We start from the raw sequence: 19,723 nt of genomic DNA on the forward strand, positions 1-19,723 counted from the left end.
TTTGGCCAACCAAAGCCAGCACACACACACGCACACAGTCATGGAGAGTGAAAATTATTTAAAATGATTTATTTCACAACAATTTTCATTAGGTGGCCAACTGCAATGCAGGTTGCCCGCTTTCTCCCGCTCCCCTGCACTAATTCACTTTTGCTGATTTCTGTGAAAAAATATGCGAAAAATGGCTTGAGAGTTTGGGGTTCATATATGAATGTGCCTGCCCCTCACTCATGTTTCATATATGAAATAATTATATGTGCGGTCAGCACAGTCGCTGCCAAAAGGACGCCGACTGGCTGCGGGCAGTGCAGCATTTTTCTAAAAAAGAAAAATATATATGAAAAAAAATATAGAAAATTTGTGGCACTGCTACATGCTCCATGTTCCTGCTGCATAACTTTTGCGGAGATTTCCCTCAGCTGAGGGACACGCCCCCCCCCCATTTACCCGCCCCCAGGGCCACTGTCATCGTCTCTCTGTGTGTGTGTGTGTGCAAAATTAGTGGCAAGAAAAAACGCCAAAGGAAAATGCAACTGGCTAAAGGTTAACAAGCGTCAGACAGGCCAGCAGCAAACCCTGGGAATTACCCAACAGCAAGCAGAAAAAAACTTATAATTTTCGGCCACCATACACAGAAACCATAAAAATGGCTGAAAAAGAGTCTGGCCAAAGAGGAATGTTAATGAAAAGCAAGCGTGAAATAAAATCATAAATTTTCCAGCGGGTGGTAGTGAAAAATGCAAGTTTTCCACAGCGCTCTTTGTTGTTCTGTTATTATATGGCATTTGTATGCACATGGGGACCAGATGGACGAGCTGAAGAGCTGCAGGAATAGGAATACTTAGAGCTAGAGCTGGGAATTGGACTCGGGTGAGTGCATTTGCGGTAAGCCCCCCGAAATGCATGCAATGATAATGTTATACTTGGCGAAAGTGCCAGTATGTGGCAGTATGTGTGTGCGGTTTGGCTGGGATTTTCCGCCACTGAAGTCCTGTCCAGAGTCTAGACTTGGTCAGCTAAGCTGGCGATGAGGAGTTGTCATAGAAAAAGGGGGCCCTGGAAATGCTGATGAAGTTGATGAGGGTTACCATGAGCAAAAGTGAAAGATGGCCATGGGTTGGGATGAGATGTGTGTATTTAGGGAAAGTTGAATTAATAACACTGAGTCCTTTGAGGAAAGAGCTGGTTGTGTTACTTTTGCGCTAAGTCCTGTAATAGATTTGTATTTCTTGCTAGCCATTCGCCCTTCAAACAACTCCAAACCACCTAAAAACGTAACCCCCTCTTATAATATTTTTCAATGTTAAGCAAGCTTTTTGTGGTTCAGAACTCGGCTAGCTTACAAAGGCTTATTTAGTTTCAAACCTGTAGTGTGCTTTTTTCAAGGCATTCGTCACTATGCTGAATTACCCATATATTTAAAAATCAAAACATTGAGTTTAAGAAAATTTTAACAGATTTATTCACATATTCATATTCTTGCCCACCCATTAAAAAACTGTCTGTCTATTTTAGAAAATTGTGTACATCTTTATTATTTGTTTAACTACTTTTTGTTGAATGTATTTCTTGTTTTGTGGTTGATGCTTTGCTTCATTGATATCTCGCACTGGAATTTTCTCCTTTTCAGCCTAGAAAGCGTGCTGCAAATTAGGCAAAAACAATTCGAGGCCTTCTTTGTTCTAAACATTAACTAATAAAATGCATAAATCTGTTAACAATTTGTGTGTGTTTCCTCTGCGCTTTGCTGGTGTGTGCTTACATAATTAATTCGCTATGATTAATGCTAATCTGATTGTTATTGTTATTTATGCGATCTAGCTATAGCACTTCGTTATAGGAGTTAAAGCCAAGAACCGAGTAACGGCAACATAGTTCTGATTTCAACGCATTTTCGCTTTATATACTTGTATATATAGTATTCATGTGTGTATTCGTATGAATGCTGGTGAGTGTATATATAAATTCCATTTGTTGACAATTGCACAACAGTTAAAAGTATAGTAAACAATTAATAATAATGACTTTAGCTATGTATGTATGGCCGGGCCCAAATACGATTTGCACTATAATTTTTTTGTGTTGATTAACTTGATGTACTTTGTGTGTGATATATGCCTAGCAGTATGCAATAATTTCCTAAGTTCTGTAATTAGTTTTTACTTTCTTCGGTTTTATTTCATAATTTTATGTTTTTGTTATGTTTGTATTTTGAGTCCAGCTACAAAACGTTGCATAAAGTTGTATAAAAGTTTTGGTATTTCCATTGTTTCCATTTGACTAGCGAGTAAATACAAAAACCCAATCGATTCGCAGTTGACAGTTGGTTCAACCCACACACATCGCATATATCTGCGTGTGTATATAAATAACACTATATAGTATTGTTAGAAACGGCTGCTATAAAATCACTGCCACAGTAGTGGCCATTACTTGTCCCCCATAAGACTAACGTAATCGTTAACTCTATGTATAAGTAATTCATAAGCGCTAATATTCGTTTAATGCAACAAGTCTATGTGGGATCGTCCTCTCAACCTCCGTCGTCTCTATGGAGGTTTCTGCCACCTCCATTTCCATTTCCACCAACCCCGAACCCATCTCCCCCATCCTCGTCGTCGTCCTGTTCGTCCTCGTCCTCCTCCTCCTCGTCCTCGTCCTCCTCCTCGCCCTCGGACTGCTCGGATCAGTCGAATATGCAGACGAAGATGCGCAGACAGTTCATGCCCACCTTCTCCCAGCAACCCTCCTCCGTGGGCCGACCCTCGTGGGCCAGCCGCATCTTCTTGGGATAGTTCTTCGGACTGCTCCGGTCGCTCAGGTGCACGGGCATCCGGGCGTATTCGGCGCGGGGCTGTCGGAACTTCTCCATTAGTTCCGCCTGCTGATCGGTGAGGTTCTTTAGCTTTTTGCCTGCAATATAATAAAATACTTGTTGTTTTAATCACATTTTTAGAACTCCTTAATACATTGCTTATAAGAAAGAAAGTATATTTGCTCATTGTCTTGAAAACAATATCTTTACTTGCGCTTATCATATCAAACCACCTTATCTTAAATGCTCAATGTACTTAAGAATTGGTTAAATCATTTCGAATTTGAAAACTGGCCGTGAAAATAAAGAGCTCACAGTCTACTGAACGTGACAAAATCATCTCTACTTAAGCAAAAAAAAATATTCAAAATATTTAAATTTTAATGATTCACCAGAAAAAAAATATTTTCCTAAGACTAACTTAAGTTATACAAAGCAAACAAATAAGCAATGAATAATATAAATATAATAAGATTGGAAAAATATGGATTTAGTCACAACTTGATCTTAAAATTAATAAGTTGTATGTTTTTTATATGATAATCATAATCTTAGAAGATTATATATATATGATATTTTATCACTTATACACCTAATATATTATAATTTTTCATATATTTGTAAAACAATTTATATAGTTCTAGGCACAACCTACATCTTACTGAGCTGTTCACTAAACTGCGATAGATAAGATTAAATTACTTTTACTTAGTGGGTTTACTCACCCTCGAGGGCGTCGGTGATGAGTGATATCTCAGTGGGTGGCAGTAGCTCGAGGCGATCGCAGCATCGTCGGAATTCGCTGGCGGTCATTCGCAAATAACGGGGCGTGAGGCACAGGGGACCCAGAACTGTTCTCCGGTTCTCCGGAGTGGCATCGATGTGCTTGCGGGCACACTCCGCCAGACTCCACGTGGCCAGACACTCGAACAGGGTGACCTCCGACCTCAGCTGCAGCGTATCCCTTTTGGCCAGCGTCTCCAGTTCCTCGAACCGCAGATCACTAATCTCCGGCATCGAGAGCTGGAACTCCGCATGCATATCGATCAGCTGGAGCGTGTTGTGCAGCAGGGCAACGCCGTAGTCCTCGGTGGTAAAGGGATTCGGGTTGGGAATGAGGTTCACCTGGGCTACGTCGCCCTCCGCTCCGTTCTCGGTGGCCTGGGCGGCCTTGGCAGCCGCTAACTGCTTGGCCGCCGCCTTCGCCTTGGTCGCCTTCTTCTTGGCCAGCTGCTGACCCGTCTCCTGGGTGGTGATCACTGTCTGGTGCTGGTTGGTCAGCGCGATGCCCTGGTAGAACCACAGCGCCTTGAAGATGTCCAGTGCGGTGGCACACGAGATTCTGAGATCGAGTTCGCGAATGCAGTAGATGATCTGAGACAAGAGATTTATGATTGATATTATTAAAGGATAACATTAATCAAAATCCCATTGTTGTATTTTTATAACTTCTTGTGATACTCAAGACTGATTAGATTAGATTAGTATATATCTCAATTTGGTAATTACAAATTAATGTCTAAATATAGTTAACAAAAAAAAACCCTAATACATTATTATTTAAGATTCTCGGGATTTCAATTGAAGTGCCGACCTAGGTATGAGATATTGGACAGTATGGGGCTTAAAATCTGGCAACCTGGTATTACCACTTATTAAAAATTGGATTTTTATTGTGTAAACAAATCTTTAAAATCTTACAGTACCCTACATCATTTTCAACTCACCAGATCTGGAACGTTGAAGCGATCGGATAGCTCGAGTATCTTGAGCAGGTGCTTGTGGTCGCGATAGGGGATGAAGTGCTTCTCCATGTAGCGGACGATCAGCTCGAAGTCGTCCTTGTCCACGTTGAGTATCTGGAAGTGGTTGTCGCTTTTCCGTCCGCTGTTCGGACCGGCGTGGATCAGCTTGGCCAGCTCCACGCTCCGCTCCAGCACCGATTTCCTTTCGCACCTGATCATGTACCGATCATCCCCGTTGACGACGATGAAGTCTATGTAAGGATTCACGATGATGGGCACGCCTGTGTAGATGTTGGTCTGACCCCGTGAGTAGGCGGGTGGCATCATGTGGGCGGGCGGGGCACTCGGCGCCGGAGCACTCTGTATGGCGTCCACATGGTGGCCATCAGGCCCAAGTCCGAACGGTAGCACCATCCTGTCCGGCTCCCAATCCTCGTTGTTGTTGTTGTCTTGTTGGTTGTTCCCCGGATCTGGGATATCCTTCTCCTTTTCCCTCTCCCGACGCCGCAGTGCCTTGTGGACAAGGGCGCCCACTAGCGGGAATTTGGTGACACGCTTCTCCTTGACCAGCTGCTCCTCCAAACTTACGTCGATGGGTCGCTGGCGGTATTTGTTCCCAGGACGAGGCTCTAGGCTGTCCCTGTCGTGAAAGGCAGTGATTTTGTTGGAGAACTGAAAGCAAAAAGATATACAGTGAGTTTGATTTTAAAGATTACTATATTGGGAAAGTGATTCCCCTGGAATTCGACCACAAAAGAGCCCATAATATATGACTATCAAATGAGAAAATAAACCAGCTACAAATCATTGGATTGATATTAATTTGGTATGTTAAAATATACCTCTTACTATTTTACTACAAACTTTTCCTACCTTGTTTATTTATTACATTAAGATTGCTATAATAAGAAATAAGTACTGCCCAACAGTCTAATTTCAAGTACTATAGCTCAATGTGGCTCAATTTTAAAGAGCTTCAGGAATAGGGTCGTTCCTTGTCTTTCACTAGTTTCCCGAGGGAAATACCTTTTTTATCTCAACCAAACGGTGGATATTATTTACGACCCTTGCGAATGGGCAGTTAGTCATGCCGATTTCGCCACACTGGGAAATCTATAGGTGTTTTAATGGGCGTTGTAAGTACTTCCCGCCTGACTGATTGATTCATTGGCCAGCTTATCAGTCAATTGGCACACTTCAAAGCATAAATCGTTTAGTGGTCTAAACAGCCTTTAATCGCTGATTTTTGCACTCGACAATAAATTAGGCGTTCTATCGAAAGGTAAAGGCCGACTAATTAGCCAACCAGCCGAGCCCCAAACCCATTTCAACCATCTTTTGGGGCCCGTTTCGGTTAGCATATGTTCTAATCGATTGATTGCCACCAACTCGGTTGCAATCCATCATACTATAGCTATAAATCATGTCCCATATCGAAAACGGGTGCACTGCTACCTGTTCGACAGCCAAATTTCGCGCGTGATGTTATAATTCCCCCAAAAATATCAAATAGTGATAGGGACTACCAAACGCAATGAGAAAACTCAGTGATTAAGCTAGCTTATTGACATATTAGTATTTCACACAGCGCGCAAGCCACATAACCAGTACTTAATCAAATTGACAAACACCTAATCGATTCGAACGCAAATTGAATTCCGTTTATTTTAATTTAGTTAAGTCTTAAAAGCCAATTTATTCAAATTTTAATGCTTCAGATATTATGGCTTGTAGGCAAGAAAACTAATCAGCTTTCAAGTGTTTGCAGAGGTATTTAAATTAATTTTGAATTGATTTCTGGCCTTGTCTTGAATAATAATTATTTAGTAGACGTAGATATTTCTTGTATGTCCTTCCAGTGACAAATCATTTATAATTAAATTAAAATTCTAATGCTTTTACTTGTATATTGTAAAGAACATTAGGTCACGAGAACCTTAAAAGTAGGAAGCCATGAGGGGCTTGTGAATGATAGGATTGTTATGATTTTTTGATATGCCGTTTTATGGCCAATAAAGCTGATAACATAATTATACAAAACACTAAAAATTTCCAAGAGTAAAATGAATAATATAAATAAAACAGTAAATAAGTTTCATGTTAAATAAACTATTGTTCTATTAAAAAAGAAAATATTTTGGAAGGCAATGTAAACCTTATTTTAGTCGTATAATTCAAATAACAGCTGGTATGTTTTAATTAGAAGACTAGAACATTCTTTCTATGCCGTATTATTTGCTAACGTGTGTTTCATTGAAGAACTCCACAAAGAAATATTTTTTTCTTAAAATGTAAACACTCATATCTATGCGTATTCCAAGGAGAAATGTTCTGAACGAAAACCTTTGTTCATTTGGAAAGTTTGATTTATTGTTCCAGTTCTTGTTATTGCCGTAAGTACAATGCAAACAAAATTAATTGTGGCAAAGGGAGATTGCGAGCCTATTCGCAGGCACCATACCTTAAAAAGAGAGTATGTGGGGGAATATTTATAAATTAAATAAATTATATGACGATGTTTGAACAGTTGTAGGGAAGTCGGAATCGGTCTTGAAGTGTTGACGACCGTTGCTCATGGCTGAGATGGATACGGAACGAATAGTTGGTTCCCTGCCTTCGAGGGGGCACCGTAACGCCTAGTATTTAAATATTTACCCAGTGAACCGCAAGGGAAACGTGTGTGTGACGACTTGTGATTGCTGATAGTGCAATAAATAAATTATCGTATGCAGATAAATTTATGGCCGTTCATCGCTCCACATCAGGCTTTATCATCTGCACAGCAACCGCAGTGGGAGATGGGTTTTATGCACAGCACAGGCATCGAATTAGCACTTGGGACTCATAAGTTGATTTTCTTTTGTTTATCAGACTGCTCTATATAATATTATTGAGGGCTTAGGTGGGGTGTTTCCATTGTAAAATATCAAATTCAGACCCAGACCTTGTCCAAATTGGTTCTTGAACTTTACAGCTCACATGTCATTTGATTTCACTATCGCAAATTATCATTTATATCATGCACTTCTTACACTTTATTTGTGGTTCCTGCTTATCGGCAAAAGGCCCGTTCCATCAATCAATCGAAAGCGATTTACTTTGGCTTGGCCCTGTCTGGAGATATGTTGGTAAAATGCCTGTGCAGGAACCTTTTGATTTATACTTTGGCGATCGAGTTTGGTAAAAAGTTATTATATTGTAAATCAAATCACACACTAATTAGTGGGTTCGAGTTCTGGGCAGTGGGCTCCCTACTTTCGCACAATTTCGAACCGAACACCACGAGTTTGAAAAATCGACTGCTATTCAATCCCATTTGCGAACTGCGACGTCGACCGAGTCGGCGACGCAGGCATCGATTCTTGGGGTTGTTCGCCAAAATGCGTCATGATCGTCGCAGCCGTGGAAAATGCTTCAGTTCAAAGATAAATCCCATAACCCAAAGCAAAAAAAACTAAAACAAAGAGAAATTATTTGAAAAGTAAGGGTATAAAATATATTTTTAAATACCCCCTAAAGAAGTCTTAAAGAACTCGAATGTTTTTAATATTACATTCAGAGATGATAAGTATTATAATACAACTGCTAAAAAACATTAGTGACTATGCAATGACTTTCCTTACGATAGTGACATGTATATATTTATAAAGCTATAGCTTTAAGACAAGAAGGAACGCTTTAGTTGGATGTCTCGACTATCAGGTACCCTTTACTCTGTTAACCTGTTTATGCTTACTTCATAGCAATAAATATTATAAATAACTATGTTGCTTTAATATCTTTTAGGATCTCACATTCATCCGGATAGACGGACATGGATAGATCGACTTCGCAAATGATCCTTATTAGAAAGGCATAACCAAAAATGTTAACGAATTCATTATACCTCATAATAAAATTAAGAAAAATAAATGAATGAAAATGAATACTTTTGCATAAGTATACAAACATTTATATTTTTAATTTCCTCCGAAAAACAACTTATAAATCCACTTAAATACTATTAATGCACCCATAAAAGTTAGAACTGCCCGCATTTCAAGAAACTTTGAAGTTGCAGAAACCCGAGGCAGCCGGGCAAAATGCAGGCCCAACGGAAATGAGCTCGAGCAGATTCAAGAATCATTCATGACTCGAATTATCAACTCAATTCGGTGGACAAACTGTCGGGTAAATAAATCTATTTGTGTGCCCAAAGAGGCAAATAGCAGAGTTAAAGGGAGCACCAGCAGCTGGAGGAAGATTTCACTGTTGAATGAACCAATTAGCACGAAGATTGTGGGTGGGTGGAGGATTGGATTTGGAATTGGAGTGGGTGGAAGGTGTGGGAGTGTCATATTTGACAACTGTAATTGTCGCAGGCGCTGTGTGTACGCACGAAATTCGCCTTATTGATAAGCAATGCAAATAGCACAGTGGGAATAAAAAGTACACGCCCACACACAATCGTGGGTGTAAGAATAGTCACAAAGAGCAGTTCGCCAAGGGCCTAGAAGAGAAGCAGAATAGTTATTATCAGCGGCCAAGGCCAGGACAAAGCTGCAAAGCCGCTCGAGTTTGTTGTGTGCACAAGTATTTATGCAGCCAGCGAGGGTTGCCTCTGATGTTGGGGAAGCCATCCGGCCAGAGGCACCACGATTAGATAAAAATCGTCGGCGGGTTTTTATTACTATTTTTATCGATTCTGTATCTACAACTTAAGAACTTTATGGGGTTTTCTTCGAATAAACAAGTGATTACTGCTACACTTTACGAGTTCTAAAAGACTCTCTAATACCCACACACGAAGAACATTTCTATTAAATACCTTTTCGTAGCTAAACGATATCTATGAAAACTTTCCATTGAAAAACAATCCTAAGTTAATATGCTCGAACAAAGGATTTTCTTCACATGTATACACGTATTAATTTAAAATATATTAGCTAATGGATATCTTAATTTATTTAAATCAATTTAATGGCGTATTAAGTATATGTAATGAAATTTTCTTAGTCTTAACCTACAAACCAATGCGAATTGAAAATTTTTTTAGCCAAATAAGATTTGCTAAATAAAAAAAACTTAAGAAATATATTCACTTTAAAGTTGGTTAGCCGTTTCTTGAAGATTTCCCCCGAACTTCTCGAGCTGCCCTCGCCAAGGCATAGGCCACTTTAATGTTTACATATGTATATTATGAGGGGCTGCTGGAGCAGCAAAGACTGCTAATGAGTCCCCATGTAAAGCGGAAGGTCCAGATGAGATACAACATATGAAACCGGCCAGAACAACAGCAAAAACTGTTAACAGTTAGCACTCGGAGTTCGTCCCCCAAACGACCTTGACACTGGCTGGGTGGTTGGGCGACAACAGGGCCCACTGTGCACGCATTTCCCCAAGATCAACATAACGATCGGATCGCTAAAACCCGTTTACGATCGCCGCCCGGAATCAAATATTTGCATTCATAAGGGAAAATTTAATTAGCAGCATCAACAAAATGGAGCAGAATCGATATTTACCCCGAACAGGCGGGAGTCTAAAATGTTTAATTAGTAGAATTTAGCATAATTACTCACATTGTTGGCTGCCGGTAAACAGTTCGGAATATGCGTAGTTCAAAACAAACAATCGAATAAATGAAACTGCAAATAAACAGGCCAAAGAATGCCATGGGAAAGAACTAGGAACCCCGAAACCGAAATGGAAGCACACCCAAAACCAACCCATTGTATCCCAGCCAAATTCGCTTCCTGATCTGGTGAAACTTTAAAATCCACCTGCAATTGCCACACAGTTCAAAAATAAAACACTTGCCACATTCTACAGCGGACCAGGAAAAGTTCACAGCCAGTGCGATGGCTCCTCTATTTATACGCTCCTAATGAGGTGGTTTATTAAAATTAGCCCATAAACAGAGAGCGAAAGTGTAAGTACTGCGAGATTACGAAACATCCAAAACCCCTGGAAATGAAAGAAACAACTGCAGCATCTCATTCAATTTTTTGAATTGTTCCAAATACATTAATATAAATATAATCCAAATATAATGATGTTACAATTTAATGGTGTACTACATTTGTTAATTAAGAGATAAAAATGAAAAACCTCTGAATACGTGATCAACTTTACAACTTGGGTTTGTTTTTAGTAACACGCATATTTGCGTTTCCTTATGTTATCATTTATCACCCTATAAGGGTTACTGAACTGCCTAGTTGTAACACCCATAAATCAAATAATATAAGGTTAGATGTGAGAAAAGTCATATGTTAGATGGTTAAGAAATCATAAGATATCTCATAGAAATCATTACAATATTTTCTTATAGAAATCAAATTACCAATCAAGTGTTAGTTTTCTCTATAAGACATTAGCAATTTTAGACTGTAACAAATGAGATTTGGATCTTAAACTTCCCACTTGAAGCCCATTAACTGCAGTAGTCCGGATGGGTAATTCAATTTGCAATGGGCCTGCGGCATTGTGGCACCTCCAATCCGTGACTCCGACTGACTCATTCGCAGGGCCTTTGTTCTGTGGCTGGGGACCCTATACTATATGTATGTTATGGTCGCCATAGACACCCACAGACAGGACAGCATTTCACAACAGGAAAATGACATCATTTGATTTGATTGCGGGCATACCGAAGACCGTGAGACAAATACTATGGAATGGAATTTGTTATTTTGTCTTGGCTCGGGAAAACTGCATTACTCATCCATCCCCTGCAAAGATCCAGCAATGTGATATGATTCGACCAGGCGAAAATTACGAGCTGAAAATCGGACGAAATTGCTCTCTGGTCGTTTGGCCACGTGCCAAATAAACCAATATATTCAAAAGTATAAAAAGCGATTGAATAGCAACAATATTCAATACAGGGAATTCATTCATTAAATTTATAGGATTTAGACGGGATTTTAAAGAGAAATGGGAAGCTCTTAAAAGCTATTAAAATATATTCGGGGGTATATTTACATACAAATGCAACATAATATTATATTTCTTAAATTTTAAAGTTTAATAAGTAGGGTAGCCGATTTTAAATAAAATAAATTAAGACGCACATTAAAAAAAGTAAATATTTATTCTTTGATAGTAATGTGAGGAGGGCAATAAAAATATTTATGCTGAGTTTTATGAAAGTGTTAACTCTCTAATCTCTTTATTTTTGAAAAGGCAGCATCGTACAATTATCCCAGATAATAGGTAAGAAAAGATACCACGAACATAACGTTTTGAATATAACAACACAATTAAAACTTTCAGGTAGTCAAACAAAAGGCGACAAATTCAATTTCCCTCCGCTCTTACAGAAAACCAAATTTTCAGGGACTCTAAGCAGGGTTTCCAATTCAGCGGGACCTGAAGCTAACAAAAGCGATGCCTCCCGAAATGCAAACAAAACATGGAAACGGAAAAGACGAAAAAAGCGAAAAACTCACCCCAACACGCAGGAAAATCGCTGGAGGTGGAGGGAAAACCCTACGCAACATGTTCCATGTTCGGCGGGGAAAACAAAAGGGCGGGTGGACAGGGGCTAAAGGAAAGTGGAGCAGCAGCGAAGGGCAAATCGGCAAGTATCTGAAACAAATTTGCAGTCTCTTTCTGTGACAAAAGAAAGAAGAGACCTTTGCCAAATTCAGGGGGCTTGGGCTTGGCATAGGCCAATAGCCAATATCAAGAGCGCGATTCTGGGAATTCGATTCTGGGGGGGATTGGGGTCGCTGGGGCAACCAGTTAGGGCCAAGGGCGAAGCTGGGGAACGGACGTGAGTGCTCGTAACAATTGACAATGCGGCGTATGCGCGATGGATGCCCAGCTGATGATACAATGAAACACTGACACAGTGAACGACTTTCCCACTCACACACATAATTACACCCACACACACAGACACACACAGGCACAGTCGGAAAAACTTTCCTTTGAACAGGCTTTCATTCGCCAGTGCCTGTGTATTTTATGGATACACAATTTATGTTGGCCAATTGCTCGCCTCTGTTTGTATACAGCATTTCCACTTTTTGACTGCTTGATTAATTACACACACACACACACACAGAAACTTACCCTAGTTTATAAATTTTGGAATAGCCAACTTTTAAGTTTCGAAATTTCAAATTTATTCGCCAATTTCCAGTTGTGTTAACTATGCACTTCCGCCCCGTTGCAAAACTATAGTGTTTACTCTATATTTTGTTTATGCCAATTTGAGGTCGCTCGCACCCATTGGATATACAGATATTTTGGCTATATAGCACTGAATCGCGTATACCTTGCCGATCCGAGAGTTTTGCGCGCCTCGTGCCAAACGGAATTGGGGAAGGCAGCCAACAACGACAACGTCTCCGCTCGAGAGCCGAAAAGCGTATATACAACAAGATTTGTACGAAGAGCGCCAAGCCAAAAATATGAAAAACAAACGAGACAGCAGGAAAACATACCAAATTTCCCGGGCTGGCGTTGCCACCGTACTGAGCCATGTCCAATATAGGGGTTACATAGGGTTCAGATCCTTCCTGATCCTTCAATTTAACACTTTCACTTGGTTCCCCCGTTGGAAACACAAATATTTTACCTAAATATAATACAGTTTTTTGAAATACTTGGCATTTGAAAGCTAAACACCAGCCGTCTGGCAACTTTCCACCGGACCTGGGGAAAATTCTCAGCAGCTTTTCCTCGGACGGACATGCGCACGGGGACTTGGAGAACGACCCACAGGTCGTATGAGCAGTAAAACAGACGCAACATTTTCGAGCGTGTGATAAGACAGATACGGGGACTTTCCCTTTCCGGAGCGGGAGAGAGTGGGAAATGGAAAAGCCAGGGAGAGCGAGAGTGCGTGGGCTTCTAGGGAGGCCCATTTGGGGCTCGGGCCCTAGACAACGGAGCATTATATTGAGGGAGGTAGGAAATTTATGGCTGTTATCAACACACTCCGCCTGGCCTGCGAGAACCAGCAACAAATATCGGGCAGGAAAACTAGGTCAAATCCCACCAGCCCGTTCGGAATGCTCCATCCGGAAAATGTTTTGGGCGGATTGGAGAATTATTTGTAATTGCCTTGGGTCACGATAAGATTTTACCCTTTCAACCGTTTATAAAGTATGCGTGAAAGAACAGATAGGAATTTTAATGTCAACTATTCTAATTTAAAAAACCCAAAATCAATCACTGGTCAAAAAGATGCTTGTTTGGGAAATTCCTTGTATACCATCTATGCATATTGGATTGCTTAATTGTTTTCAATAATTAACAATTACTTTTAATGTATCAAAACAATAAACCTCAAACTAGGTACTAAAACCTTTTGGAATCTTTAAATATCCAATAAGAAAATATTCCAATAATTAATAAAAACAGTTTTTGTTTACAAATAAAAGCCCAACCTTTCGAAAGCTTCGGGGATCCAAAAGGAAAATGTATCAGTATTTCTATCAAACTTAGTTTTTGTGAAAAAATAAATGTACATTTTATTATTCGTTTGAAGGACTTTTTTAAATTTGACAACTTTTTACTGATGCATTGTTGCATATAGTGCACTTTTGAGGTGTTTGGTGAAACAATTGTTGGTCATGTCTTGGGGATGATACGGTAAATTTGATTCCGCTTTGGGATTCCGACTGGCCATCGGGCACACCAGAAACCGGAAGTGTTTTTCCGGAGTATGACCCTTTGTCAAATGGAATCGGCTAGAAAAGGTTAATAACAGGAGACATATTCTCGGCTAGGAGGTTTATAACAGGAGGCATATTCTCGGCCAGGGGAAGTTAATAACAGGAGAGCTATTCTCATTCACTTCCTAACTGCCGATGGGCGCGCTAGTCTGTTCCGATCCGTTTAGGCGCTTAATAGCTATCTTGGCCAAGCCCTTGGAGCAATCCGTGGCTCCGCCCATGAGAACAAGGAAGAGTCCGTTGTGCGCAACCGAATTCCAAAGGCGCTCGATGGTTTTATCTAGTTTGGCGACATTCCGCTCCGCGCTTTCCAACACAAAGTCCTGCTCTGGCACGCGAATATTAGCAATGGTCAAGGCATTTTCCAATGCAACTTCCGTGACCTTACGAACGGCTTCCTTGGACGTGGAAACCTCGTGGACACGCACCGCCACGCTGTGATCCTGGGGAGCTGCCTCTCCTGCCTTTTGGATGACATTCTTGAGATGGGGCTGCAAATCGCCGACCGTGACAATGGCCGTCCTCTTATCCCGCTTGGCCACATGGGCGAATAGGTTATTGCTAATGGTGTCGCCGCTGCAGGCGTTCGCCAATTGCTGCAATCGCTTCTGCTGGGTGAGAATCTCATCGCCAAACTCTATGCTGTTGGCCAGCTTCATCTTGACAAGCTTGAGCGTTGCTCGCGAATCCTCAATGGAATCGTGGCCAAAATCGTTTTCCTGGATTATTTCCTTCAGGAAGGTCTTGGCCAGTTGCTTCAGTTTGCTCTTGCGCCGTCGCACGCCGCTAATATTAAAGCACACGCTGGTGTCTATAACATACGGGTGCATCATTCGCATGGCGTTAAGATCCGAGTTCAAGGACTGCCCCACCAGGATGGCATCCGGGGGCAGTAAGTCGGACACCTCTTTCTGCACTTCCTTTAGATTCTTGGTCACCTTTTTCATGATATCTTCAGTGATGCCGGAGTACTGGGTTAGATAGTCGGTGATCCGGTTGTTAGGCATCACCAGCGTTTCGTACACGGTCTCGTAGCGTTCGTTGACAATGGAAATTCGGGTAAGCTCATTCATGCCTGCCACCGTATGACACATCTCACAATCCACGCCAAACATGGGACTTCGATTGGTCACCGGCGCATACGATTTCTTGGTGAACCTAAATTCCTTAAAGCGACTGTGCAGATCGCCCTGCATTGGAATCGGATAGCCCTCATCGACCATTTGCAGGGCGGAAAGCAAGAGTTTGGTGCGCGGGAACTTGTCATCCTTATGCAGGTCATCCGGCACCGTTTCTTTGCTTTCAATCGGGAAGATGGTCTTTACGAACAGGGTGGGATCTTTGTTGAGCTCCACAGCGGACTCCAGGGAACCGTGCTCGTCTATAAGCTGGCGAGCCTGGACATTTGTGAGGGGTATCTGTGGAAGCCAGAGTTATGTTTATGTGCTGTATTGTAAAGGGCGATCGGAGCCTTACCTTGGCTATCTCGTCGAGGATCTGACCATCGTCACGCGGCGGGAGCAGCATTTCCAGCTTGGTGTTAAATATCTTATTGGTAGCCTTGAACTGGCTCTCGTTGGTGAGGTAGTGGTAGAGCGATAGTCCCTCCAGTATGACCACCACGCTGTGCGACAGGCTGAGCCACTTCTCCACGCTGCACCACCGATCCGGTCGGCAGGGACTCTTCTGGCCAATGAGTGCGGACATCAGTAGGTGCTGGATATCGGCGAGGAAGATGGGCGTGCGCGCGTGTTGTGGTGTCTCCAGGGAGGCGCGCTGGCCCATCTCCCGAAGCCTCAGGCCAGGAACATCTTCGATTTGCCTCTTGCGGCGCTTTAACTCCGCCGACAGCTGCTTGTACTGCTCCTCGGTCAGGGAGCAGATCTCTTGGGGCAGGCTGTCACCTCCGGCCTCGTAGTTGCGGGTTTTCTTGGCCACCGGCTCGTCGGCATTGGCTCCCGTCTCTGGTGCTCCTACGGATTCCGTTTCCTGCTCGCCATTGCTGCGGACTGTGTGACGGTTGCGGGCTTTCCGCTTGCTGCCCACTTTGATGAAGCCGTCGTCCTCGTCCTCCGCCTTCGCAGCTGACTTCTCCTCCGCTTCAGCCTCCTCCGCATCCCGCTTCTTGGCCAACTCCGCCTCGTGGAGGCGATCGCGGTCGTTGAGCTCCATCAGATTTGCCAGCGCCGCCAGCTTCTTCTTCTTCTTCTCGTTCCGCTCGTGCTGCTTCGCCGATAGCTGCTCCTTCATCTTGGTGCGCTTACCGTTCAAGCTGCAGGCGGGATTCAAAGGACTTTATTTAATTATCTAAATTTTCAGCAGGTTCGATTTGTCAACATGAAGATTTAACATGTGCACAAGTGTCAGTGTGACCAGGTGGAGAAAGGGATAGAGGTGGCAAGACATCGATGTTAACATCGGTGTCATCGATGTTTTCAAAGCACCCATCTCTATTCGGAGAGCAAGAGCATAAATCTTTTGTCTCGATTTTTTACTAACACTTACATTGTTGCTATCTCTATCTTGCGTTTTGCTGGAACTCAAAGCACTGGGACGTGATGCCTTTATGTTAAGCAGTGTTTTAAGCAAATATAAAGTACAAAAGTTTGTATTAATCAGAATTCACTGTATCAAACAAAATTAGTATGACCATAAGGTCGAAGCTTAGTACCAACAAAAAGCTGACTGCTGGGAAACGCACATTGGTCGTATAGTTATCCCGCTCTGACGCCAGAGGGAGAGAGACGACAATAGTACACAACAACCGTTAGAATGCCGCGTGCTTTTAGAATTATTTGGAATTCGCAAAGACTGAAACTTACAATCTCCCAAAAATAAATGTTTTAACACCCAAGTGATTCAAATTAACACGCCAAAATGTACACAGCAGTTAAGCCGCTCTCCAAATATCTGCAGTTCAAGTCGGTGCACATCTACGATGCCATTTTCACGCTGCACTCGAAGGTCACGGTGGCTTTGCTGTTGGCCTGCACTTTTCTACTTTCCTCGAAACAATATTTCGGGGATCCCATCCAGTGTTTGGGAAACAAGGACATGGACTTTGTGCACGCCTTCTGTTGGATTTACGGGGCCTATGTACACGGCAATACATCCCTGGAGCCTCTTAAAAATGGAGCAGCGCAGTGCCGACCAGGTAAGATTTGACCTTAATCCCCCATAGATTCCCTATCTTAAGAAAGGACTCTCCATTTCAGATACCATGGGTACTGTTCCCATGGAGAAGCGCCGCTACATCATCTACTATCAGTGGGTGGTTCTGGTCCTGCTCCTCGAGTCCTTTGTGTTCTATTTGCCCGCCTTCCTCTGGAAGATTTGGGAGGGCGGTCGTCTAAAGCACCTTTGCGATGACTTCCACAAGATGGCCGTTTGCAAGGACAAGAGCAGGACCCATCTCCGCGTGCTGGTCAAGTACTTCTCCAGCGACTACAAGGAGACCCACTTCCGCTACTTTGCCAGCTACGTCTTTTGCGAGATCCTCAATCTGAGCGTCAGTGTAAGTTACCCAACTATACATACAAACTAGAGATTCCAAAAGAATACTACTAATAACCATAGGATATCAAATTTGATAACATTTGCTTGAAAAAGTTAACTTCTATTCTCGTTTCCCTTAAATCCATACTTATGACAATCCCTTTTTTATTACAGATTGTAAACTTCATTCTCCTGGACCTATTTTTTGGCGGTTTCTGGGCGCGCTACTGGCATGCCTTAGTGGCCCTAACTGATGGCGACTTTAACAATTGGAACAGTATCACGATGCAGGTCTTCCCCAAGTGTGCCAAGTGCGAAGTGTACAAGGGCGGCCCCAGTGGATCTCCCACCATATACGACCACCTGTGCCTGCTGCCCCTAAATATTCTGAACGAGAAGATATTTGCCTTTTTGTGGATGTGGTTCATTCTGGTGGCTGCACTGGTTTCCCTGAAGTTTGTGTACCGCCTGGCCACCGCTTTATACCCCGGAATGCGTTTGCAGTTGCTGCGTGCCAGGGCTCGTTTTATGCCAAAGTTGCACCTGCAAGTCGCTTTGCGCAACTGCAGTTTTGGCGATTGGTTCGTGCTTATGCGCGTGGGCAACAACATCAGCCCGGAGATGTTCCGCAAGTTGCTGGAGGAGCTGTACGAGGAACAGTCCCTAACGAAGAAAATCCCGCCAGGAGCGGACGAAATCTAAGAGCTCAACATTGACACTTCATTGAATCTCAAGTTAGTCAACTGCATTTACTTTATTTATGAATTACATCTATAGTAGAAGACTAAGATGACATGCGACAACTATAATACATTTTGATTCCTATTAACGTTATTCATCGATATGTGTATATTATCGAACAAATTGTTAAGTAATCTAAACCTCATGCTAAGCGAATTATAGCATTTTCAGTTGCTCACCACATACTCATATTGCTTATTACCCAAAAAAGTTTTTGACCACTTTCAATATCAAATGGTTTAAATTCGGTTAGAAACTGAATACTTTACTCATGAAAATTTGTATGCTTTAAGAATTTAAGTTAATCTCATGCAACGATTGAAGATTGGTTAATATCATTTGTATGTTTCGTTATTAAATGCATTTTATTTCATTATTTGAATCATATTGCAAGAAAATGTTAGTATCAATTATCTTAGACCAATGTTCAATAAGTTTTATATATTATGATAAGTTGAGACCTACCTTTGTGATCTAGCAATGCTGCGCAGGGCGAGTCTCGTTCTGGTCCACATCATAATGGTTATCTGGTGCTGAAGGATAATGAATAAGGGACCTCTTTGCACATACCGTAGGAAGGGATGTGGCTAACCGGACTGGTTGATTTGGTTTGATGGACAGAGCACAAACTTTCTTTGCTTGCGCATAAATTTGTATTGACCGAGTTCTGTGGGTTCATTGGAAAACTGGTTAGGATTCCTGCTTTTATTCGCTAATACTCACTTTATGTCTAATAGTAAAATTTTGATAAAAGATTTTTGATTTCCTAATGAATATGCATGTGTTTTTCTGTTTTAGGACAGCGTGTGTTTTCTATTTTTTTGAATATTGTTCCGGTAATTGACGTTAGTGGTCAAAGCCTTTTTTTTATGGAACCATAAAATATCGAACAAAAATGTTTTTATTTTGAGTGCGCTGTACGAAATTTGTATAAAAAGTGATTTGGAAACATCTGAGTGACAATTAAGAGTTGAGACTGGGCCTGCTTAGCTAAGTAAAACTGCGAGCATTAACACATTGGATTGGTGGTTAACATAGTTATATTTTTTGCTTGGATGGGTGGGTGGTTGGATGGTTCGTTGCTCTGCGAATTCCCCTTCAACTTGCACTTTTCGACGGTCATTTCAGCTGACCGTGGCAGTTGCCGGGCCAGATTTCATTAACCAAAAAACCTTAAAGTTCGAAACGTAGCAGAAATGTGCAGCAGTGGCCGATGGAAGTGGGTCGTTTGCCCGGTGATCCACTTTCCGGAAGCC

The 19,723-nt window shown here is 41.9% G+C and overlaps 3 protein-coding genes across 6 annotated transcripts; 1 reads left to right on the forward strand and 2 right to left on the reverse strand.

The window, feature by feature from the left end:
* Window positions 1-1,505: 1,505 nt before the first annotated feature.
* On the reverse strand, window positions 1,506-13,154 carry axed (BTB/POZ domain-containing protein axundead). Of its 4 annotated transcripts, none has more exons than XM_017079517.4 (4): window positions 12,996-13,154; window positions 4,543-5,232; window positions 3,541-4,189; window positions 1,506-2,913 (listed from the first exon to the last, which is right to left on the reverse strand). In XM_017079517.4, the coding sequence occupies exons 1-4, from the start codon at window positions 13,032-13,034 to the stop codon at window positions 2,687-2,689; spliced, it is 1,605 nt and encodes a 534-aa protein (XP_016935006.2). In that variant the 5' UTR covers window positions 13,035-13,154; the 3' UTR covers window positions 1,506-2,686. The 4 variants fall into 4 exon arrangements, with proteins under 4 accessions (XP_016935006.2, XP_016935007.2, XP_065720529.2 ...); XM_017079518.4 differs by lacking the exon at window positions 12,996-13,154 and adding an exon at window positions 12,827-12,942; XM_065864457.2 differs by lacking the exon at window positions 12,996-13,154 and adding an exon at window positions 12,622-12,907.
* An 843-nt stretch (window positions 13,155-13,997) lies between these two features.
* On the reverse strand, window positions 13,998-19,376 carry Rexo5 (RNA exonuclease 5). Its single transcript, XM_017079254.4, has 4 exons — window positions 19,191-19,376; window positions 18,933-19,134; window positions 15,708-16,503; window positions 13,998-15,649 (listed from the first exon to the last, which is right to left on the reverse strand). The coding sequence occupies exons 2-4, from the start codon at window positions 18,983-18,985 to the stop codon at window positions 14,357-14,359; spliced, it is 2,142 nt and encodes a 713-aa protein (XP_016934743.2). The 5' UTR covers window positions 18,986-19,134; window positions 19,191-19,376; the 3' UTR covers window positions 13,998-14,356.
* zpg (zero population growth) lies at window positions 17,015-18,802 on the forward strand. The gene is made up of 3 exons (XM_017079255.4): window positions 17,015-17,385; window positions 17,447-17,745; window positions 17,901-18,802. Exons 1-3 carry the CDS (start codon window positions 17,109-17,111, stop codon window positions 18,426-18,428), a joined length of 1,104 nt encoding a protein of 367 aa, XP_016934744.1. The 5' UTR covers window positions 17,015-17,108; the 3' UTR covers window positions 18,429-18,802.
* Window positions 19,377-19,723: the final 347 nt, after the last annotated feature.

This window comes from Drosophila suzukii, chromosome 3, assembly GCF_043229965.1.
Source record: "Drosophila suzukii chromosome 3, CBGP_Dsuzu_IsoJpt1.0, whole genome shotgun sequence".
NCBI lineage: Eukaryota > Metazoa > Arthropoda > Insecta > Diptera > Drosophilidae > Drosophila > Drosophila suzukii.

Bases quoted from the DNA above. Each gene is read 5' to 3' on its own strand.
- Rexo5 (XM_017079254.4), bottom strand. From the start codon at position 18,985: ATGATGTGGACCAGAACGAGACTCGCCCTGCGCAGCATTGCTAGATCA. The intron at 16,504-18,932 runs GTAGGTCTCAAC...TCCCGCCTGCAG, and splicing joins AGCATTGCTAGATCACAAAG to CTTGAACGGTAAGCGCACCA. The intron at 15,650-15,707 runs GTAAGGCTCCGA...TGGCTTCCACAG, and splicing joins TCCTCGACGAGATAGCCAAG to ATACCCCTCACAAATGTCCA.
- axed (XM_017079517.4), bottom strand. From the start codon at position 13,034: ATGGCTCAGTACGGTGGCAACGCCAGCCCGGGAAATTTG. The intron at 4,190-4,542 runs GTGAGTTGAAAA...CTCTTGTCTCAG, and splicing joins GCTTCAACGTTCCAGATCTG to ATCATCTACTGCATTCGCGA. The intron at 2,914-3,540 runs GTGAGTAAACCC...ATTATATTGCAG, and splicing joins CATCACCGACGCCCTCGAGG to GCAAAAAGCTAAAGAACCTC.
- zpg (XM_017079255.4), top strand. From the start codon at position 17,109: ATGTACACAGCAGTTAAGCCGCTCTCCAAATATCTGCAGTTCAAGTCG. The intron at 17,386-17,446 runs GTAAGATTTGAC...TCTCCATTTCAG, and splicing joins AGCAGCGCAGTGCCGACCAG to ATACCATGGGTACTGTTCCC. The intron at 17,746-17,900 runs GTAAGTTACCCA...TTTTTATTACAG, and splicing joins TCCTCAATCTGAGCGTCAGT to ATTGTAAACTTCATTCTCCT.